At 43.9% G+C, this 24,368-nt stretch overlaps 1 protein-coding gene across 1 annotated transcript in view; it reads left to right on the forward strand.

The window, feature by feature from the left end:
• LOC119374170 (putative ATP-dependent RNA helicase TDRD12) overlaps positions 1-24,368 on the forward strand; it is a 177,804-nt gene that overhangs the window by 124,910 nt on the left and 28,526 nt on the right. Inside the window, exons 26-31 of the mRNA XM_037644234.2 lie at positions 264-374; positions 7,934-8,195; positions 9,909-10,094; positions 13,060-13,418; positions 14,277-14,390; positions 22,844-23,006. Coding sequence (XP_037500162.1) covers positions 264-374; positions 7,934-8,195; positions 9,909-10,094; positions 13,060-13,418; positions 14,277-14,390; positions 22,844-23,006 — 1,195 coding nt within the window. The remainder of the gene's footprint in view (positions 1-263; positions 375-7,933; positions 8,196-9,908; positions 10,095-13,059; positions 13,419-14,276; positions 14,391-22,843; positions 23,007-24,368) is intronic.

A 24,368-nucleotide genomic window follows, 5' to 3' on the forward strand; every position in this document is an offset into this window, starting at 1 on the left:
GAAATGGGCAAAGCGTGCTTCCTGACAATCCTTGCATTCCAGGTTATGAAACATATAAAAGCATATTAGTCATGTTATTAACGTGTATGCCAGCACTGCTTTACTCGATCTAGTTTTGCAAAAAATGTTGTGGCCTGGTGTGAAAATTGAAACTAGGGCAGCAAATGTTACTCTTTCTCATTCTGACATGTTTCCACATTGTGCTAAGAATAAGAACATTAATATGCACTGCTCCCTCCACCGGTTCTCTGTCTTCTTTCTAGCTTGGATGAGCTTGAGGATAACATCCAGAAGGCTATGAAGAAAAGGGAATTGACTAAGCGGAAGTTTGTGCATCGTGGAGTAGTGTGCATCGCTCGCTACAATAACGATAGGTAAGAGCCTAGGTTGTGCTTGTGTACAGCAGACCCTGAATGTAATGAAACTGCACTTGTGGCCAAAAACTGCTAGAAAACTGTTAACGAGCACTAATAAGCAATTTCTTTAACAGGAGGTGCTACACTCGCAGCCTAATTATGGAGCTGTTTAAAGGGGCCCTGCAACACCTTTCTTAGTTATATTGAAATAGTCTCATTATTGACGTATGACTCTTCACGAGTCATATGCCGCAAAAATTTTTCGAATCCGTCAAGTCTAAGTGGTGTTACCAAATTATAGAGATCACGTTCCGCAGCTTTCTCCCTCAACTCAACACCGCGAGCGCGCGGAAAGCTAGGCAGCGAGTCGAGGGAAGCAGCGCAGAGGAGCGAGGCTCCGCCCAAGAGCGCCGGCGGAGTTTTTTTCTTCATTTTTTTCTCTCTGACGTGTGGGCGCAACCACGTGGTCTGTGCCGCCACTTCCGGTTGGCTTGCGTCCTCGTCGAGCGGAGCCGATCGCACTGTGTATCGCGTGTGCTTGAAAACTGCGCGTCGGTTTGGTAATGTTGGGTGTGCACCTCGAACGCCGTAGTGTTTTCATCGCTCTGCCAACCATGGAAGCAAACCTGCGCGCTCGTTTGGAACGAATGACAGCTGAGATCGGTTTCGGCCCATACTCCGATACACCGCCTCGTAAGACGGCACTGGCAGACGACCCCGAAGCGCCGCCATTACCGGACGCCAGCATTGTTAACGGAGACGCGCTGCGCCCGTGCCTCGGTCGGTCGTGAGAACGTGCCGACGATGCAGTTCTCAGCTGACGAGGCAACACTCGAACGGCTGCCACTCTCAACGGCAACCGGCGATGGTCAAAAGCACAGAGATATTCACGTTTTCGGCACTGCGCATGGCGAAGAAAACGGACCACGCAACTAGGAGCAGACGAGCTGTCGGTGAGACCGGAAGTGCTAATATTAATGTTTGTTCGGTGTTTTTAACGCGATAACAGAATATAAACATACATATTATCTTCTTATTGAACTCAAAATTAACAACGAAAGTAATAATGAGGGTGTTATCGTGATTATAACATCAGCCAATGGTGGAACTGCCGACAATCGCGTCATATTTTGCGGACTAATACATCATTTGTCCAGAGAAGAGGGAGCGATTTTCAGCTGACTTTGAGAATTTATTGTAAATTCCAGGCCATGCGCATCGCTGTAATATTTGGCTCGCGTGTTCTCGGGAGTCTCGACTACCGATCGGCAGCGCTTTTTGAGCATGCTCGAAAAGTGTTGCAGGGCCCTTTAAGCGATTGCAATCAACTGTTGTGGAAGGATTTACTTAATTTTTTTTTGCAAAAGAATTTGCGCAAATTTAGAGGTGATATCATTACATAAAAAAGTCGTTGTTGGAGTTAGCAGCGTGATCACTGGGGGAATTGTTGCAGTCCCACAGAAAGTTTAGAAAAAAACCGTACTGCATTGCCTGGTGGATTTTAGTCTGGCCCGATCAGCTCAAATCGGTACCTTAACTTGCTAATCTAGTACCGCTACGACTGATGAGGACGTTGGTTTCCACGCCTGGCAAGCGATCATCTTTGGCAGTATTTTCGTTAGCACATAGCTGGATGTGTCGGTATCGCCGAGCGATAACGTTCCCAGCTTGCTGTATCAGTACGGTTGGCACGGTATGAGACTGCCACAGCCCGTAGACAGCCAAACGCCTCGTAAAAGCACCTATAAAAACAATCATCTGAAAATGCAGCCCTTGCTTCACCTCTTCCTAACTGCATGCAGCGGCACACTCAGCCAAGATTTTAACGCGATACCATTAGAGAGCTCGTTTCGCAGAAATCCCGCCGTTGGTGTGGGCGTTGCTTGTGAGCGAAAAATCGTCCATGACCGAAAAATAGAGAAGGATGCAAATAAAATAAACAATAAAAATCTACGGTCCCAGTGAGGATCGAATTCGGGCCGTTTGCGTGGCAAGCAGGTGTCCTACCACAAAGCCACTACAGTCGAGCCCGACTATATCGGACCCGTTTATATCAAATTATCCCGTATATCGAACAATTTCTAAACACGGTAAATTTACATTGAGAATATATAGCAAAAGTGACTGTTACATCGAAGGAAAATAGCAACGACAACCGCTTTATCAAACTCCATGTGCCTCAAAAGTGCCCCAGCAAGTTGGCTTTCCCTCGCGGTGGCGGGGAAAATTGCCGGCGCCACCCTAGAAAAAGTGGTTTAGACCCGGTTGTGCACGGGCGAACACCCCCCTGCAAGAAATGATCCTGGCCCGCTCGCAGTGCTTACAGCCAATCAGACGCCGTCGTGCTTTCTCCGAGGCGCGGAGGCGGTAGAAGTGAGCGCCATTTTTTCTTTCTTTATGCTTGTGTGCCTGCTGCTGCCTGTTTTCCTCGAGTCCTCATTCAGCGTGGTCCGTGCTGGTGGTGTTGCCTGTTGGTGCTCTGTGAACTTTATTGGCGCGCTGTCGTCATGGCTTGTGCAAAGAGGCAGAATTTGCCGTTCGCCGCGAAACTCGAAATCATAAATCGGGTCGAGCACGGTGAAAAGAAGTCCGACGTCGCCGCTGCGTACAAAATTCCAAGGAGCACCTTGAGTACTATCCTGAAGAACAAGGCAGACATCAGGGCCAAGTCGGACAAAAGGCCAGGTGCCCGTGGCGCCCGACGTGTGCACACTGCTGTGTACGAAGATGTTGAAGCGGCCGTTTATAAATATTTTGTGGACGTTCGGTCGCGAAACATCCCGGTGTCCGGCCCTATGATCAAGCAGAAAGCCAAGGACCTTGCTTTCCTGCTTGGCAGGAACGATTTCCAAGCCGGTTCAGGCTGGCTCCAACAGTTCAAAGAACGGCACGACATCATTGGCAAAGCTGTTACAGGTGAAAGCAGAGCGGCGGACCTGGACAGCGTAGACAAATGGCTCGAGGAAAACTGGCGAGATATCGCAGCAAGATATCAAGCCCAAGATATCTTCAGTGCGGATGAAACCGCTCTATTTTGGCAAATGTTGCCAAACAAGACACTTGCGTGTCGTGGCAACAAGACTTGCGGCGGCAAGGCAAACAAAGCTCGTATGTCCGTGCTGTTGGCAGCTAATTTAGACTGATCGAAAAAGCTTCGACCTCTGGTTATCGGGAAAAGCACGGCACCGCGGTGTTTTCGAAATGCGCTGTCGCTTCCAGTTACCTACCGAGCAAACTCAAAAGCGTGGATGACCGGGGAGCTTTTCGGCAGGTGCCTATCGTCGTGGAATGGTGATTTGGTAGGCAAAAATCGCAAGGTGTGCCTGCTCGTGGACAATTGTTCATCACACCACTGCAGTACGACCTTCAGTAACATCGAGCTGCGTTTTTTGCCCCGAAACACTACGTCTGTACTGCAACCACTGGATCAAGGCGTTATACGCGCACTGAAAGCCGGCTATCGGAAGCGCCTGGTGGAGAGGCTGCTGCAGAACCTTCGTGTCGGCAGGGAGCTTAAGATAGACTTGCTCGGAGCTCTTTCTATGTTGAGTTGATCGTGAGCAGATGTCACGAAGGAGACGATCCAGAACTACTTTAGGCATGCTGCCTTCCGCATGCCTGGGTGATGAGGACTACGTTGCAGACGTCGTGCCGACCACGAGCCAAAGCGACAGCAATAAGGAAATTGACGATGGCCCATTGCCTACATCCTCTGAAGTGATTAGTGCACTTGTGTTGGTCCGGCGCTATTGCGTGAATGTGGAAGGTTGCGGCCTCAGCTGCTCCGACTCGTTGGACAACGTGGAGGCGTGCGTGCTGTCGCAGGCAGCGAAGTCGTTGACACAGAAGAAAATCCAGGACTATTTTGTTCCAAAGTAGGGCACGCAAGTAAGTCACCATATTAATAAAGTACTTTTCTTATTGTTATGTGCTTTTGTGTCGAAATCCTATAGCGGGCCTATATCGAATTATGCCATATATCGAACTAATTAACGTTTTTTGGCGAGTTCGATATACCTGGGTTCGACTGTATGTTACTTGCAACTGCTCCGGAAAAAAACACTACATAAAGGCCATGTAGTGGAAGGAGCCTCCTTAACGCATTTTGTTCAGCAAGTGTTACGACGAAAACGAGCCCATTCGGCGATTTGTAGGCGCATTGGCGAGGCCATCAAACTACGTTTTTTTGTGCGACGCCATGCTTCAAAAAAAGCCTGGATAGTGCACCCATCACCGCTAAAAACACACGCAAACAAAAATAGACAACTATATACATCTAGCGGAAAACATATCAAGCCAACGCCTCCTTTCTAGTGGAGGCGTTGATCAAGCAAACAGCAAACATTAGATAATGTGCTGCCATCTGTGAGTCATTGTGAGAAATATGTCTTGACTCTAGCACAGGGAAGTGCTTTAGATCGAAAACCTGTACCATTACTATAGGTATACATCGTGCGTGCGTGTGTGTCTGTGTGCATGTGCATGTAACAATACACATTAATAAGTATGCACTTAGTGGTTGAAGTGCGCACTAGGGGCCGGATTTCACTATCGTGTCGAACTCTTAAACTCGAAGCTTAAGGGTCCCCCAATTTTTTGTGAACATATAACACCTCCAACAAATAAAACTGCACGAATGGTACTAAACATACACCGCACACTTGCAGGCAGCGCTACCAGCTTCAGACTATAAGAAGCACCCTCTATATGGTGAGCCCACACTAATGCGCCAGCTCTAGGCAAAGGACACACGTCTCAAGGGCCTTACTTTCGTTAACTGCTTAGGTCATGGGTACCATTTACGACATTGAGTTTCTTCTGTAAAAACTAGAGGGAAATGTGGCCCTAGAGTCTTATGTGGGGCTCCTTGAGTGGCGCTTAGCAACACCCTAATGCATTAATTGTGATGACCTGGGAACGAAGGTTGCAATGTAAGAGGTTTTTTTTTTTTTTTCTTTCTTCTTTTTGTTGTACCTGTAACTTCATTGTCTTTGACCAGTCCCGCATGCCTGCTCAGTACAAAAAGCAAATAAAACCAGCTACGTTGGCAGTGTTTTTTGTGCCATGTTTTTCCCTGCATATCCAGTCCCATCAGCCCACGATAAGCACATGATGGTTTTCATGGTTTCTTGACGCTATTTAGAGGCAGTGTTTCCTTGATTCGGTTTCATATTCAGTAAAAGCGCCTGCTTCGTAGTAGTTTCTGCAGTGACACACAAACCTCCTGATATCTTTTTGCCAGTGATTTTTACTATGCCTGGTTGTCATTTTTGCTTAGTGTTGCCTCTAATAGCATGTAATATTTTTGTGTTGCTACCTATGCAAAATGTAGTGGAATAGAAAAGGTCTTTTTTTTTTTTTTAAGAGATGCACAACACCATTTGTGCAGCTAAAAGGCCAAAACCTAGATGTGGTAAAGTATGCAGCATAACTTTCTTTTTATTTCTCCTCCTTCGCGTTTTTATTTCTCCTCCTTCGCGTCTCTTCTTCCTTTTATTTTTTTTGCTCCCTCCCCACCCCCCCTTCCCAGTCCCCCCTTTCTCAGTGTAAGCTGTTGTCAACTCACCACAACAGCTGGTCTCGGTGGAAATTGTGGCTATCACCACTGGTGTCCGTCGCAGCTATCATGCATAATAAGAAAAGCAAACAGGGTTCAAGCTTTTAATCTACAAAATAATTTTATTTTTTTAATGCGAAGCATTTCTTGGCAAACCCATGGCACTTTGAGTGTTTCTATCTACGTATCTAGTTTTCTGTCTGTCTGTCTGTCTGTCTGTCTGTCTGTCTGTCTGTCTCTCTATCTATCTATCTATCTACCTAGCTAGCTAGCTAGCTGCCTACGTCTGGGTGCTCTCGTGATCGCCTCCTTAACTTGGTGTAGACCAAAATTGTCATGAGAGGGCAATACCCCTGTCACGGCAAATCTAACGTCATTTACAATGAATTACATTAGGTGAACTTAATGTCATTTTACCTGCCTGCTGTCGCACGACGAAAACAAATATTTTAAAATGATGACCATGACCTTACTCACTCTTGTACTCACTCTTGCTAATATCCATTCACTAATTCTTTTCTGCGTAAACGGGACCTCTGCTTCTATTCTGAAAGCACACAAACGATGTACAGACAATGAAACATGCTATATATTACCAGCAATATGTGAAAATCAAGTTGTTTTCTTGTACTCACTCTTGCTAATATCCATTCACTAATTCTTTTCTGCGTAAACGGGACCTCTGCTTCTATTCTGAAAGCACACAAACGATGTACAGACAATGAAATGTGCTATATATTATCAGCAATATGTGAAAATCAAGTTGTTTTCTTGTACTCACTCTTGCTAATATCCATTCACTAATCCTTTTCTGCATAAACCGGACCTCTGCTTCTATTCTGAAAGCACACAAACGATGTACAGACAATGAAGCATGCTATATATTATCAGCAATTTATCCACCAAAAAGGAGTGGTCTCACTGTTTTCTTGTCGCCTTCATTTAATACTATAAAACATTTAATGTCTAGTTCTTCTGCTCTCACTTCTTACTGTAGCTCACTAGTACTGAAATACAAAAGTCGTCTTCACAATAGTTTTCTCCAAGCTGGTATAACAGCAACAAAAATGTGGCTTTTCACATTAAATATAATGTTTGATAATTAGTCATAGCAATATTGTTATTAGGCTGTGTGAGTTTCTAATTGCTTGTTAAATAATAAAGAAACTGTATATTTTTAATTTCCCGTGGATATTATAGCCGAGCACCACAAGACTAGAAATCTATTGAAAATTTCATTTCTCGTATTTTTGAAGTCACATGAACAATTCATAGGTTAAGATACTACAAGGTTAGTTTTTAGACTTAAGATTAAATAAGTTGCATGTTTTACCACTTTTTGAATTGGCAGTGACTATTGCCATCCTTTTAAGCATTAGTTTGTAACTGAGCCCACAGTTACAAACACTTCAGATAATGATTTCAGTTTCTTGAGGATTCACATGTCAAAATTTGAAGTTCCATGTTTCAGTAGAAGTGTTTGTGTAAAGCCACGCGACGTTGCCTTACTCAGGAGAAACTCTTTTCAATTGCCTTAATAAATCCTATTCTGAACAGTTTTATAGGTTGTGTGATATAAGCCTTCAGAATTGATCAACTTGCGCTACTCACCTTTAATGAGTTATTTCTCTCTTTCTCACTTTTTTCAGAAACGCTAGAAAAGCAGTTCATGAAGCTGGGTTGAATTTCTTTTATCAGATGTGTTTTCCTATTTCATGTAAAAATTTTCTTGAAAATGTTTTTAATAAAACACCCAGTTTCCTCTCTTGTGAACATACCTTGCTGCTTCTTAACAAGAGACAAAAGTTCAAAGGAAGATGGAGGCTTGAAGTGATGAGAAATATTGTTGAAAAATCTGCACTGTAATGTTGACAGATTTGTTTAGCTGTGGCACATTTTATTCAAGAATCCTTATGTATAGGTGTGAGAAAACGCAGCTGAATCGGCTCTTCTTGTTAAAGTCTTGTTCTGTTCTTTTAACTTAGTGGCAACCTGACAAAAAAAAATATATTGTTTTCAGATGGTATCGTGGAGAAGTGCAGGAAGTTCTCAACAGCGCAGATGTCATCGTGTTTTTTCCCGACTATGGAGATACTGCGAGATGCCCTCAAGATGAGCTGTTTAAGCCTCTTTCATGGATGATGTTGCTGCCATACCAGGGCGTTCAGTGCTCTTTAGCAGGAATCGATTCACCATCTGGGAACTGGAGCCCAATGGCTCAGTCCGTACTTGATGACTTTGGCTATGATGACAACGATGTGAACCGCCTGCTGTGTCTCAGGGTAAGTGCTTCACCTACCGTGATTCAGCTGACCTCTGTCTCAGAACCTTGCTTTACAAACTGTGTACCGTGGGCACTAACAGGCCCTTTAGTTTTCATTGTAATATACTACTTGCTTCATGCATCATAATATGTGTGGTGAAGTGACTCTTTTTTCCGAGCAAAAAAAGACAGCAGCAGGCTTGTGCGAATAGTAAATTTTAGGTTCAAAGCGAATAGTGATTTTGGTCTAATAATTTCAATCGAATTCGAATAGTATAAATCGCATATTATAAAGAAAATGAGCATATTTGTCATGACCCAACCAACCTGCACAATGTTTTTTTTTTTTTTTTTAAATTGTAAGAAGGCGTGTGCAAATGTCATTCTTTTTGGTTCATAGGAAGTGCAAGCAACTTTAAATAGTAGCAGGATTTGACTTTCGGTAGAACGCAAGTGATAACCTGTAAAATATATTACGTTTTAAAATGTACTATACTTATAGCGTATAAGCCGGTATAACAAGCTTTTAAACTTAAAAAATGATGAATCGATTTGAGGGTAATATGTTCATTTAACCTTAAAGTGGGGCTTCGCGGCAGTGCCAATTTTTCTTGGAAAGGTGTATTCACGGTATAGCACCCCTCCACTGCAGTGAAACCACCTTTACAGGGGTGTTACAAGCAGACTAACATACACCTATTCATTCATTTCGAATACTTCGGAATTTCCAACAATTTAAATTTGAATCGAAGCGAATTTGAATACTGTATTATTTGTTCGAATATTCGAAGTGCTCGAATGTTTGCACAAGCCTAGACAGCAGCAATTCTGGCGACAGTTGTTACACCACTTGTGTCTGTTCATAGGGCACTTGGATTAAAAAAGTGTAGTCAGGGGAATCACCTATCCAACTGATATTCCCACCAGCTGTGAGGGTGATATTCAATAAATATTGATGCATAATCACATTCGTGTATAATGTAAATTTCGCCTGACTAGCAAAACTTAAAGGCATGAGCATCCACGAGCGAAGACATTCTCAGCACAGTGTCGAGCATGCTGCCTTATCCAGACCAGCCAGGTCTACCAGATTACCCGTACAATGTATGAATTCTGACCACTTTGTACATTTGTACGATTAACAAGGAAATCTTCCGGAAAGCATTCAAAAACATAGTTTTTGGCAACTTTTATCGCGAAATTTGCAGTGTGTCTGGCCACATACAAATGCAAGGCTAGTGGGCAAACCCAAACAAATTGCTATCGCCATCACTCAGCTAGGTGATCAACTTAGTCAGGAATATGCTTCAGACGAATGGTGCAAAGTCTGCTCCAAACTGCGATCTCCATAAGACCGCAGCACCACCTTGATGCCACGTCTTATGCAGACTCATTTGCCGGGTGCTCGAGGCTTTTCAAGCATGGCTGTATTGCTGTTTGATGCACATCATATCTCACAGCACAATTCTAAAGAGTAACGAGAGTTTACGCTAAAGCAAGCTTTGTGGTAAAGGAGCAAGCGATTTTGAAGGACGAAGTATTTAGTTGTTTCTAATAATGTAAGGATACTTTCTATGTGGGCTTGAATCTTACATTAGCAACACGTTTTTTCAAGTGAGCAACTAAGAAGTTTCTTTCATGCATTCTTACTAAACTGAGCAAGGGCATGCTGTGTTCATCCACTTTTTTCAGTGCAGTGTATTCTGGTGGATTTTTTGCATTTTCGTTTAAGGTTGTGAAAAAGAATGCCGGTGAGCGTCCTGGGACAAACTGTTATGAGGTTCTCTTGTTCAGCACCTGTAATGAAGAAAGAATCAGTGCAGCTGATCTTCTTGTAGAGCAGGGGCTTGCGGTCTCAACAAAGCTGCCAAAGCTTAGCTTTGATGTCAACCTTCCACATTCAACAGTACCTCTAGAGGTATGTATGCATTGTTTTGCTTGTGGGTCTGACGTCCAGTCTTTCTCTGTCACTTGTAAAATCTTGTGACATAGTTGTGTTTTTCACAAGACTGGCGGTTGTTGACCTTGGCATTGTACCGTTGATAGTACTGCGAAGTGCTTTGCCGCGGTTCACAAGAGCCATTGATTTCTTCTTTTTGCGCACAGAAGGCTGAAATTTCCTGATATACAAGGTGTGTTCAAAACAAAACCGAACTATTGAAATAGCATGCCTACTGGGAGTGGGAGCGCATTGTGGCTGCTGAGTGCATGCAGAGACAGGCACAGGCAACAAACTGCAATATACTGCAATTTTTCTCTGACCGTTACTCTGACATTCTGGCAATGTGCACTAGCTGATTGCCTAGCCTCGCCAAGCTCTTCAGACCTCTTTTGCATGCATAACTCACAGGTGTTCAGTTTTTGAATGGGAAGAATCTTGGCGGGTGTGCCTGTTTTAGTATGGATATTGAAGGCCCTTATTACTCTCTCTGCTGCATGACTGGTTGTTAAATAGTTTTAAAGAATGTATTAATGATCAGACGCAGGAATGTGCTTTTGTATACGAATATTGCCTCAGTGTAGGATTTTCTGGAAAACCTACTACAGTAGAATCTCGTTACAACGAACTTCGCGGGACCGCCGAATTTAGTTCGTTATTCTGAAACATCGTAGTACAGTCGCTGACCGTTTATTCGGACGCCGAAAATTCGGACATGCTCGTTTATTCGGACGCCTTCGCGGCACCGCCACTCGTCCCATTGAAGTAATGTAAACTCACGACCGAAAATTCGGACGCCCCACAGCCCGCCGTTCGATTTTTCGGACTCCGGCTGGCTGATAGAGTGCGACGTTGAACGCCATAACAAGCTGTCAGCAATGTTTACAATATTTTTACTAGGTTGCCAGCACTGAAATGTTGCATTGGCTATAAATGGAGATCGTGTAGTGTCAAAAATCCACGCAGAAGTTACCGATCTCGAAGGCTATGTTTGTTGGCTACACGTAACGGTTGCCTTTTGGCTTTAGCCAGTCACGTATCCATTGAACGGCTACCACGGCCAAACAGCAGGCCAGGCCAAGCCAAGCTTGGAATCGGTTTTTCATTACCCGAAGGCCGTGGCTGAAGGACGGCACAAAGCCACCGAACAGCTGTAGAACTTCTGGTGGAAGCCTTCTGATGCGGATATAGTAGGAGAGTGATCTTGCCCGACATGCCGCAATGGCGATTTGGCTGATGATGACAGAAGGGGGAGGGAAACACTTAAAAGGGCCCGATGTACAAGAAATGAAATTTGCAATAGAGTGAACTTGGGCGTGTTGGTTAAGCATGATGAACCACACAGCGCGAGTAAACAACGGGGACACAGGAAGGGAACACACACAGCGCTGACTTACAACAAAATTTATTGGAGCAAAATTTCACATATATACAGGGGATCAGCAAACCACTGCGCATGTCATAGCAGATAACTTTCTAAACAACTTGGAAAAGCCGACCGGAGAAATTGCAATTCTTTATCTGATAAAAATATTGAGGGCGAACTAACACATTTGTCACCCAACCGCGAACTGTCGTGCCTTTTCTTGAATAATAGGGCCTGACAAGGGCACACCGTGGTGTCTGGCATCCTTAAACCGTGTGAGGACGGCGTCGTCGACGATTTGATAGTCGCCCAGCCGCAAGCGTTTTCTTGAGGGAGCCAGCTGTGATTCTCGATGTAATTTCAAGATCTTCTCCCGATCCTTCAGTATCGTTGCCACTGTTGACGGCGCGATATCACGCTCCCTGCATACGTCCACTTGCTTTTTTCCATCATTCAGCTCCGTCAGAATGTCCACTTTTTCTTTAAGCGAAAACTGGCGTCGTTTCCTTTTAACGCTGGGGCCAGGAGAACTCATTGCCAGAAAAGCGAACTCGCAACGCGATCTTAACTTCGCGGCTCCAACCGTCAGCAACAAACAACGTGGGGGAGAAGCGGGACTAAGCCTACGAGCGCTACAACTGCTCCGACCATGTGGCTCCGCCGCTGTTGCATGCATTTGATGCTCGCGTTGATGTCGACGCTGATGGGGCTGCACCCGTTGAGGCGGGTTTCCCTGCGCATTCTGCTGCAGATGATGATGATAGGAGTAAGCTTCGGGAATTTTCGTACCAAAACATCCATGGAAGTTCGTAATAACGAAGCTAGTTGATTTTGGGGTTAAATTACGTACGTTAATCTGAAATATTCGGTATTCAGAAATTCGTAGTACTGAAAGTTTTTTACATTGGCAATATAGGCATTTTGGCGGGGATTTCAAAAAAATTCGTAAATCTGAAAATTTCGTTAATCTGATGTTCATAGTGACGAGATTTTACTGTATTTCTGCCAGTAAGATATAATTTAAACATGGATCTTTTAAATGTAGGCGATATCTAACCATGCCATGTTTTTAACCATAATTTTACTTAGTTTGAGAAGGGCTAGGTTAGAGAATATGGGAGTAACATAAGTGTTTTAGGGGCAGATGTAAGGATGTGAACAACATTATTTTGCATGTGTTGTCATGGAGCTATACGACACTGGTCTGTGAGACCCCACAAGCTTATGCAATGTAATTTCAATGGCTATGAATTTAGGCACAGTGCAATGTCAAGAGGGTATGCTACTGAAAGTATTTTTGGCCTTTAAAAGTGCCCTGATTCCATAGGCAGCCTTCAGAAAGTTGATATGTGCATTAGACATTAGCACATTACTTTGCAAGCAAGTTTTTTTCAGTAATAATTTTCTGGGAAATGACTCTGAGCAAGCAAGTGGGTATTTCAAGCAGCGAGAAAAAATAATGAGAGAGAAATGTGTACATGTTTCGTTCAAGTACTCGCCAACTCACATTGATGAAGTTATGCAGTGATTGCCATAGGCAGTGGTGATTATGTTGGACCCTTTTTTACTCTGCTGCAGGGGGCAGGGGCCTATGACACTGAGAGCGATGAGGATGGAGAAGAAGTAACGCTTGAGTGCCAAAGAAAACTGGAGGAGCATGTGTATGGTGTGTTTAGTGAAGTTCGGGACCAGATCCTTGCACCTGCAGCAGCTGAACTCATGCAGGAGTTAAGTTGTGAAAGTGGCGCACTTGGCCAAGGAGACACTTCTTGCCAGCCCCAAGCAAAAGAGTCAGAGGCACCACCACCACCACAATTGGGCAAACAAAGTGATGAAAAGGCGGCAGCAAAAAGGGTTAAACCAGCCAAAGCCCATTTGCGAGCCTTTACAAAGAATTGCCCTCCGCTGCTGGAGTCGCAGTTGAAGGCAGAACATAGGTAGAATAAAATTTTCTGCTAAAAGTGCATGCAGTCTCTTCTTTACTTTCAGCTATTTTATAACATTTCTCATTGTCAAAACATATGCTCCTTTTAAAGTAGCACTGCAACACATTCTACACTCATTAAAAAATTTCCCGCCTTCTCTAGACAAAATTGTTTGCTGTTTTCTGCAACATTCTGCAGGATAAGTGCTACAGTGTACAATTCTTGTGAAAGCACAGGGGCAATGAAAAGAAATGCGAACAGCATGGCGCGTTAGTGCTCTGCTGTTTGCGTTCGTTTTCATCGCACTCTTACCTTGGCGGCAATATAAAGACGCTAGAGTAGTCCCTGAATGTATCATGGATGATTCTAGTGTCTCTTTAAACCCGCCAGGTTACAACTGCTTGAAAAGAAGTGCAAACAGCAGAGCGCAAAGACGCCGCTCTGTTCACATTTTTTTTTTTATTGTGATAGAACACAGAGGCTACTTGTCTTGCTGTATACAAAATTGTGCATGCTCGGAAATTGAAAAAGATGCATTAAAACCGCTGTAGGAACACTTAAAGCCACAATCCTAAAGATTAAACAGGTCGATGTACTAACTGTCATTCCCATGGTAGCTTAATAATTTTTCGTGTAAAGTTCTCCATTAGTAGTTTTTTTAGGAAACTGTGCGCATAAAAGTTACTGTACTTAGAGCGTTGTGTTTGAACTATACCTCTAAATGAACTGCATTTAGTTTTTGATCTGCTTGTAGTTGGTAAGGTTGCATGGCAGTAAAGTTAGGAACATGAAGTTACTTTTACGTTTTTATGTTTGTGTTTTTTTTTTGTGCCAAATGAATATATCTAGCAAATTTTTCTCGTCTTCTAGCCGTCAAGCATCCATCTCGTGGTGGCAAGATCATAGCTTTGTCTATGTGGACATCTTGATTTCAAACGTAAAGGAGTACAAGCTGGATGTTACTGCAAAGATGTTTTGCATCAGGTTGGTCACGAAGCTTTATCGACAATAATGCTTTTTTACCAATGTACAAGACCTACAGGTGTGCCCTAGATGTTGCATGAATGAGTATTAAGTTTCTGTCAAGAATATGCCACTTGCTTAATTAATTGGTTTTTGGCATGCAGTTCGGACCCAGACAGCAAAGTCCAAAAAGTTTGTATAATACACTTTTTAAATGTAATGGAAAACGAGCCCAGAAGCTTTTTGTGACTTGTCTAAGACATTTATTGGGCTTGCCCTTGCTTTCGCGTGACACCCGGTGTGCTGCCACATCATAGTCAGTCACAAAATGGCTACCTCCGTGGTTGTATTACAGCAATTGTAGATAAGGGAGCAGAAAGGGTAGCTACCTGGTGTACTGATCAAATTGATTATGCAGTGCGTCAAATGAAACAGAGGCAGAAGAAAACATCCAGGCGCATTGTTGCTCCATTTGGCAGTATTTAATAGGTTCATGGTACCCAAAAAAATTTGTGTGCACCTAATTTTTGAAATTATCATAGAAAACATTGAGGGCACTAACACTATTGAATTGAAACGTCTGTCACCCATAGTCACAACCCTGGTTTTATTTTTACGAGGCTACACGCCACCCCCATGCACGGAACAGTGGACTAAACTGTCTCACTGTTACGTACCAGACGGTACTACGCATGGTAGTGGTTTATTGTTGCTGTCAATGCGCCCACAGGAACACTACTATGTGCTTTTGTTATTTCGTGATTTATGCGACAAATGACACTCATCATCTTCTCGCAACTTTCTCTCTCGCCCTGCTCCATAATCACTGCATTAGTTCTCTCCATCTTTCATATTTCACATAACTGTCTGCCTGGCTTCTATCACCTGGACCACATATGGGAAGCTCGGTGTTCAGGACACCTGAACAGACTTTCCACACGAGCACGCGTGGGTTACAAACTTCCCGATTTAACAAAGTAATTTGAGCGTGGGAATGACTTTGTTAAATCAAGTTTCAACTGTATACCTATAAGTGCAATAAATTTAGTCAGAATTTGAAACATTGTTATAGTAAAAAAAAAAATTCTCATTTGGATGACGTTTTTTTAAGTCCTTGAAAAACATGGGACAGGCCCTTGAATATCCTTGAATTTTCTTCTTTGAAACCTGTATGGACCCGGCAATAGACTCATTAAATGGAATCTGAAGGGACCAGTAAAATATCTTCCATTTAACAGGAGTTGCGATGACTGAGCAATGAACAGTGGTGCAAAATTCAAGTAGAAAACCAGTCATATTTTATATTTAAGCAGCAATTCTGTTTAAGAGATTTCTGTTTACTGAAAGTCTACTCTGTGTGTGCGTGTGTATGTGTGTGTGCGCGTGCGCGTGTGTGTGTGCGCGCACGCACACACACACACCCCTGCAATTGAGCCACCACAGTGCATTCTTTAGCACCATTTCTGAAGTATTAGGCGGAACATTATATTACTTTTCTTAACTTGAGTATGTGGTGCTCAATTTAAAGACTCTCATGAAGTTGGTGTGTGTTAGTGCATGTGTGTGTTTGTGTTTTCAAAGAAGATATCGACCGGCGCTTTGCAGCAGCGTTTCTGATTCGAGGTTTTGAGAGAAATAAAATGGCAGCCATGGTGGCTTTTATTAATATGGTTTTGGACCTGAAGTTTAACAGCACAAAGTAAGAAAAATCAGGTTGTGAAGAGTTCCACAGTCAAAAATTTCAGACAGCTTCCTGTGTTGATTCTATGGGGCTTGTGTCGGTCAATCCAAGGCATCTCAATTTACAGGTGTATCTGTGAAATTGCTCACTGGCTATAGAAGTGTGCCTATTATTCTGGTTATTTGATGCAAAAGGAAGGTTGCAGTTTACATTTGCGAAATGGAAAAATTTACTCTTAATACTTATCATTGTTCATGTCAAGCAGCTCTTTGCTGGTGTCTTTTGACCACATTGTATCACCCTCCTGCGTTCCATTGCATTTTCTTAGTCTGTTTAGGTGTGGTAGTTCACACCTACCATTTTAAGACGATAACGTTAAAGAGCCTGTGTCACAGAAATTCCAGTGTGGCTTGGCAGTGGCGGTGTTGTCCATGAGCAAAATACCATGACGGATGCATATAATAAGAATCATGGGTCCAAGCCGGGATCGTACCCAGGCCTTCTGCGTGGCAGTTAGGTGTTTTACCATGGAGCCACGGCAGTGCTTGAAACTTTTTCGGAAAACAACCCTCTGCAGGCATCATGTAGTGCACCAATGCCAAAAATGCCACCCTTGCCACACAGGGGCACTTGTTAGGTTAGAAAATGCTGGTGCTGATGCTGCCTTGAATTCAGCTCACCTTGACATAGTACATTTTGATAGCATCTGCCAGGAAATATGTTTATAATAATCAGTAAAAATTGATTACGTTGACTTCTAAGAGAGCCAAGATCTGTGCAGGACGAGTTCCAGGAACTTTTATTGAACGAAACTGACTGTAATATGAAAGTATACTTTGAAATTAATGGCATACCAGAGTAGCTTTGGCTGTGAATTTAAAAAGCCAGAAGTTGCTTTCATTTTTCTTCTAATAAAGAACCTATGATTTCAAATAAAGGCACTAGAGTTCTGAGAGAATAGTTGATGAGTCTAAAGTGATTGAGTGTTTCATCTTGAGAACAGCTGCTGAGAATTTAAGAAACATGGGCAAACGAACAAATGATACTCACAGCACAGGTGCTGATGTTTTTCACTTCAGTGTCCCTTGAAACGTGAACATGAACAGTCAGAAAAACACTAAAAATTTATTTTTTTTTTGCGTGTGTGTACAACCACAGAACTTCAATGCTGTCAACTTAGTCATCTGATGTAATGGTAAATGTTGATGCATATGAATTTTTCTTTTTTCTTTTTCTTCATAGAGAGAGAGGGGGGGGGGAAGGAATATGGGAAAGGTAGGGAGGTTAACTAGACTATACATCCAGTTTGCTACCCTATCCATGTGGGGGGGGGGGGGTATAAGGGAATAAAAGAGAGAGAAAGGGAGAGACATATTTTGCAACACACACACAGTGCAGTTTCACAGGCTCAATGATGTTGCTTTCAAGTACTGTAGGAGGGCTCGTGTGGCTTTCTGGGCTGATGTGCTGTGTGACCAGGCTCCCAAAATCTTTCCTTCATTAAAGGGCTGATCATCAAGTCTACTCAAAGCACACTGGAGTGTCTGGCGATCTTCATCATATTGGGGACAGTGGCACAAGAAATCTTCAATAGTCTCTACACAGTTGCAGCTTTTGCACATGGATGAATCTGCCATGCCAGTGCGATGGTTGAATGAGTTGATAAACGCTACACCGACCCACAATTGGCACAGCATTGTAGCATCACATTGAGAAATCTTGGATGGCAGTTGTAGCTGGAGTAACGATTCAAGGTTCTGTGGGCGACAATTGGAGTTAAGCGGAGAATTTCAGTGTGCAAGCGTGGCATTATGCGCGATGTGACGAAGTTCTCTAGCAGCGTCTACTCTTGACAAGGGTATGAACAGTGGGGCTGCTCCATCGTGGCCACATCGGGCAGCATCGTCGGCAAGGTAGTTACCACTGATGCCAGTGACCCGGCAGGCATTGTAAAACTATGTCATGTCCTTGATTAGCGACGCGATGATAAAATTCATTGATATGAGACATCAACTGGTAGTAGTTTTCCATGTCGTAGACTTCGTACGCATTGATGGGCTGCCTTAGAGTTGCAGAATATGGCCCATTTACTAGGGGATTCTTGCATAACAGACTCCATAGCGGCTCGAAGAGCGGCGAGCTCGTAGCCTGTAGATGTCGAAACGTTTACATGGACAGTTCGGTCTCGGGAAGTTCAACAGGTGCCTTTGTGGTACCATCTCGATCAATCACCGCCAAGTTCAAGACCTTTTTCTTCATAAGTTTCTGTAGTGCTACAATAGTACATGAAATGCCCCCCCCCCCTTCTTTTTTTCCTCTCTTTTCTCCTTTAATAGGTTTTCTTATAACAGCTGTCAAACTTAGGCTATGGGATATCTTCACAGCATTCTTGGAACATTCATCTTAGCATCCATGTAAACTGATATTAAATGCAAAGCATTTCTTAGCGAACCTTTGGCACTTCGAGCATTTCTATCTACGTATCTATCTACAGCATCAACCGCTTATAACATAAGTCGCCGGAGTCACGAATATCCGCACTATGAGCGGTACCGCACTATAGCCCAGACATTTTTTAGAGGTTGCACGTGTGCAAAACATGACCAACAGGCAGGCGCGCGATTCCGACTATCGAGGCATGCGACTGGGACGTAAGTTTGCATCTGCTTACGTTTGAAAATGTTGAACGGTTAGCGTCCATGGACCTGCGGTGCTGGCATAACGAACGTGGAAAAAATGCGCCGTCATGGGAAGTCGCCGCGGTAACACATGACGCGCGCGCGATGTCGAAAACGGTGGCGGCCACAAACCACCACTCGAGTGTTTCACACGCACGCCTGCATTTTCGTTAAAGTTGTAAGTCGCCCCTTCTAAATGCAACAACTGCAAAATGTTTCATTGACTCAGCACCAAACTGCAACTTCTGTAGTCCGCGGCCGCCAACATGGCAGCTGGCGCTTGTTAGGCCTAGAGTGCGCGTTGCAACTTGGCATGCCGTCGCGAGAAGCTTGCCCTAGACAGCACGTAGATCGGGCGTAGAAGAGATCGCACTCGCAAGCTAAACCGAGGGCATCACGCGTGAAAAGAAGTTTCGGTTCGCGGTCGGGTGAACAGCCGCGGCAACTATCCTGAAAAAAGTCTTTCAAGCTTGTAGTCCGCCTGTTGGTGGCAAAGGTAAAAGTGTCTCAAAGCATTGTCACTTGCGGGGAAATCGAGGTTGCACGCACGATATCTCCGCTCTACGACGAAGCAACTATTTTCCCGACGGAGACAAACAGTGGTAACGTGCTCTTGATGCGGACGCGGGCGCCCGTACGTAGCGGAACTCGCATGTCAAGCGGCCGAAGGGGGCAAAAGCTTCTCCGTCGGCCATGCAACCGCGCCGGGTTGCTGCCTCCCCCCACCGCCATCGCTTTTTTTTTATTCCCCCCGCTCCTTGTTCGTTCGTTCCGCGTGTCTTCCTCTTCGTAATGCCGTCGCCGCTCTCTCCCCCGCCGGCGCATCTTTGCTGAGAAGCACGCTCGCTCTCTCGCATCTGAGAACGTTCCGGCAGCCGCATTATAACTGGTCTTTCATCTCGGGGGACTGCACAATAAGTGGTATGCGTATACATGTAGTTCTATGGGAGGGTAAACGGGAGTCAGAAAAAATCGCATTATAGCCGGTACTGCACTGTAAGTGGTTACTTTATAAGTGGTCTGAGCTGTATCTATCTATCTATCTAGCCGCCTACTTCTGGGTGCTCTCGTGATCGCATCCTTAACTTGGTGTAGACCAAAATTAGTGTGGGAGGGTAAGAGGACTTGACTAATATGACTGTCTGGTCATGACATGAATAACGTGAAAATTCTGTCACGTATGTCGTCAAACCCTTTCCTTCAGACAGGTATGGCACATCAGGCACATAGCCAGGATTTTTTTTCGGGGGGGGGGTGCCAAGGCCTAATTGTTTGAAAGAAAGTTTCCATGGCAAAAAGAAAAAAAAAGTTGCCCGGAAATATAGAAGACTGGACTAACTTGGGGGGGGGGGGGGGTAGGCCTGGGCCCCCCGAGCCCTCCCCTTGCCTACGTGCCTGTGGCACATAACCGAATACCATGGCCCGTGGTATACGGGTATGCACCATAGGTGATTGATAGTTTATACCTACCAAAGAGTGGCGACAACAGACGTTGGTAAAAGCCGACACCTGCAGTGTTGACCCGACGAATGCAAAGAATAAAAATCAGGATCCCAGCAGGAATCGAACTCAAGCGTTCTGCGTGGCAGTCAGGCATTCTACCACAGAGCCACGCCAGGTCTGGGAACTGCTTTTGAAAAATGGCCTATGCAAGCGTAATGTCGGTGCAACATCAGTTGTGGTTCTGGTGCTGGCTATCAAATTTTATGACAAAGCAATAAGCGCTATATATGTACTCCTACGATGCAGACGTCAGGTCAGTTTAACGTCAGTTGTGGTTCCAGTGTTGGCTTGGCTTTTATAGGAGTAATAAACATTACGTTTGTACTCCTATGATTCTGCAAGCTATATTAAAGCGTCGCTCGATCCCGGAGGAATATGCTAACGGAAGTTGCATATGATATTCACATTCGCATCGTAAAGTGCACTTCATTTCGATAATACTGATGTATGTGCTCTAACGTGAGCCCTGACATTGCGTCAGACCATAAATTACCCTTTAACGCCAGTGTTGTCAATGTGCCTGGTAAGCCCTCAATGTGCACACAACTACTACACTTACAAAAACACGTCAATCCACCTGATAACACTTGACTCAAAGTAAAAAAATGCAACATAGAACTACTCGCTGACTGCTTCGCATGAAACCGATTCCCACAAGGTGTGGAATTTTTTACAGAACCTGGCTTTAAATTTCATTCCATATGAATTTTTTTCTGAAAATACATAAGGAATTTGAGGGAGAAGTCTAGAAACTGATTAATTAATTTCAGAAATCTTTGAATTGATCAGAGTGACACATCACTCCTTAATCAAAAGTAACTTCCCAAGTTTAGAAGTATGACTGTTTTTTTTTTTTTTTTTTCTCTGTAAAAAATGTTTTCATTGGTAATGCTTTTTGCACTTATATCTGTACTGCTTGATAATACCTCTGTCACATGGGGCAACTTAAGTGCACTCTGAGGGAGTGCACTTCGCCGCTAGTGCCATTCGCACGTTGTCTAAGGAAACATTTAGTGGCACTCGCTGCAAAGCGCACTTGCCGGCGAGTGCGTTCGCCAAACTCACATCGCCGAGACGGAGTGTCTAGCCTCGGTAGCAGTGGCTCGAAAATAAATAAGTTATTAGTAGGGGTGCGCGAATATTCGAAATTTCGAATATATTTCGAATAGTGTTTGCTATTCGATTCGATTCGCACTGGAATTTTACTATTTACTAGACAAATGCAGTCAACGTCCGGTTGAAAGTGACCCCTTCAGATTTTCAATATGCTTCACCTCATAACACTCTCGTATTGCGGCAAAGCTGCCTTTCAAGCTCCGTTACGGTCGAACTTTGCCAAGAGAGAGTCGAAGTCCGATTGGAAGTGGTCCCTAGATTTTCAATATGCTTCACCTCATCACACCCACGTATTGCGGCAAAGCTGTCTTTCAAGCTCCGTTACGGTCGCAAATGTATTTACTCAAGAAAACGCTGGTTCCAATATGGAGATGAAAGATGTGGCAGAGTTGGGGGCTGAATTAATGCTGTTTTGGACCTGAAATTTGGGCAGGAAGTCCGAAGAATCGGACGCCGAAGTTTTTTAGCATCCAAAATTTCAGATGTTCTTATATATCGACGTCTATGAGGCAGATTTGGAACTCCGGACTTGAAGGGAGCACACCCTTGTCTGCCACATCAGTTGTCCTTCCACAGCAGTTGAAAGAGGAGGAGAGGCTGAGGAAATGGCATCTCTGCCTATCACGTGTAAAGTGTTGTCGGCAACACTTTGGTTGCACCAAATCATGTACATAAATTTAATTTGGCCTCTACATTGCCTCATTCTTGATAAGAAAGACAACTATGAAATATGACCCCACCAGCGCTTCATCAACCTAGCGAAAAGAAACACTTTCATGTTGCTATCTCACAAGAACATACTTCGGAATTCTCTGCAACTTTTTCTGTAATTTCACTTCGAATTATTCGAAAAATGTTTTAGAAATATTCGAAAATTATTCGATTCACACTCAATCTTTATTATTCGAATTCGCTTCGCACCCGAAATTTTGCTATTCGCACAGCTCTAGTTATTATCCGAAGCCGAGTTCATAGCATTTTTGAACTATCGTTTTCTTTATTAGGAATATACTTATGCATTGACACATACTATAATACAAAAAACTACTTTGCCACTCTCGTTCTCGGGCAGTTTACAGCCCCGACCGCCAGGGGCATGCCCAGCGCACACCGTGCAATGGCTGCAGCCTCCGCGTTTGTACGTAAATTTTATTTTAAGGGCTGGTTATAGCTGCAACACAGTATTACTTAAGAAACATTGCCTGAAATAACAAATACCTGTTGTGCTACTTAAGTACCCATCGCCATTACAATCATTTATTTCCAAAGTGCACTTCCCTTTCTCGTGTAGCAGCGCGCTGCCAAAGTGCCATTCTGGGGCCGTAAGTGCACTCGCCCAAAATGACACTAAACTTGCCAGTGTGACCGGGGTATAGGGATTGTAAATTGGCACAATAGTGTGTCTGGCTTACTGTTGTACATGTACTTAGCTATTTACATTTCTCTTTGTGCTGTGCAACGCAACTTTTTCAAATTTCTCCTGTTTTACTACGCAGGGTTAAAACAGCACAGCATGAGTACCTAGCTCATGAGAGGCTTTATGCTGCCATTGTACCGAAGAAAGCAAGATTGGTAGTGAAGGCTGACTCCTTGAGGATCACCCTTGAGAAAATAAGAGCGAAACATACATGGAAGTTTCTAACTAGAAACAAGCGAAAGGTTTGTGAAATTTTGCATAGTAGTAATGCTGCACTGTCTTTTGTCCTTAACGTCTCACTTTCTTTCCAACTATTAATGGACAGTGTGCCAATAAGTGCATTTAGCGAGTTAACCACAAGCATTCAGTTTCACTCATTTTTAAATATTTGTGGCAGGTGTAAGCCTGACTGTAGTGCATGCTCAGGAATACAGTTGTTTTCATGGCATTATTCTTTTGCATAAATTGTTTTCCTAAGATCTGAAAAAAGCTTGTGAAATATATGAGCACTTCTGGTTTTCCGCTCTGTCAGGTGTATTTCCAAAGAATAAAAACAGTGGGCCCAATGTAAAATGAAATGGTGAGACCTCGTGTCCATGGAGCTATGTCAGTGCCATTGTGAAGGTACTATCGATGGTCCACAATCCAAAATTATCAGCAGTAGGCTAGAGCTCAAAGATTATCAAGACCTACTCATTGTCTTCTTGTACAACAGGAGTGCATGCTTTACCCTATTTATTCGAATATAAAGTGGTTTTTCTTTCCCATTGTGAGCTACAAGATTGCTGACAACAGTCATGTGATTCGGCGGAAACAAAAACAAAGGCACTAACAGTTCTCTCTTTCCATTCTACATGCCGAGCTCACAAAGTCTGACACGTACGTCATTGATGTTTACCTGCAAGTTTGCTTGCACATTTCACATGTCGTTTGTTCAGCATGCTATTTTACTCTGCTCTATTGCCTACGAGAACCTTGCCATGTGCAGGGATGCAACAGCTGCGCCAATTGCGCCAATTTGATACAATTCCTTATTTTTGCACCAAGCTGCGCCAAAACCGTGAAATTGGTTAAAATTGCGCCACGCTGCGCCATTTCTCAGCTTTTTGCTGCATCATTTCTCAGCATTTCTCAAATTTTCTCAGCTGCGCAAATTGGAGGCCGCGTTGGTCATCTGCAGTGTGGGCATCGTCGTCCAATACAGACGCGCAGGCCCTAACCCTAACCCCTCGCGAAAGAAAAAAAAAAGTCAGTTTCACCGCAAGGACGAAGTAATGAATGCCATAGCAACAAGTTGTAATGTTATACGAAGTGAGGCTGGCAGCAAACTCTTTTGTATCCGATCTTGCGTAACTCTAAGAAACGTTGGTGTAAGAGAATACGGCCGCTCCAGGGAAAGATGCTCTTTCTGCACAGTGTCTTCGCATTGAGAGCGCAGCACGTAGCAGGATATACGAGCCGCCCGCTGATGGCTGCCGAGATAGCGCGCGCGCCAGCGATCGTGAGCGCGGCCTTAGAATCAAAGTTCAAAGTTGCTACTCAAGCAGCAGCCCCCCCGCCCCCCTTTTGCGTCTTTTCTTGCTCGTTCAAGACGGGCGGGGCGT

Source organism: Rhipicephalus sanguineus, chromosome 1 (genome assembly GCF_013339695.2).
Source record: "Rhipicephalus sanguineus isolate Rsan-2018 chromosome 1, BIME_Rsan_1.4, whole genome shotgun sequence".
NCBI lineage: Eukaryota > Metazoa > Arthropoda > Arachnida > Ixodida > Ixodidae > Rhipicephalus > Rhipicephalus sanguineus.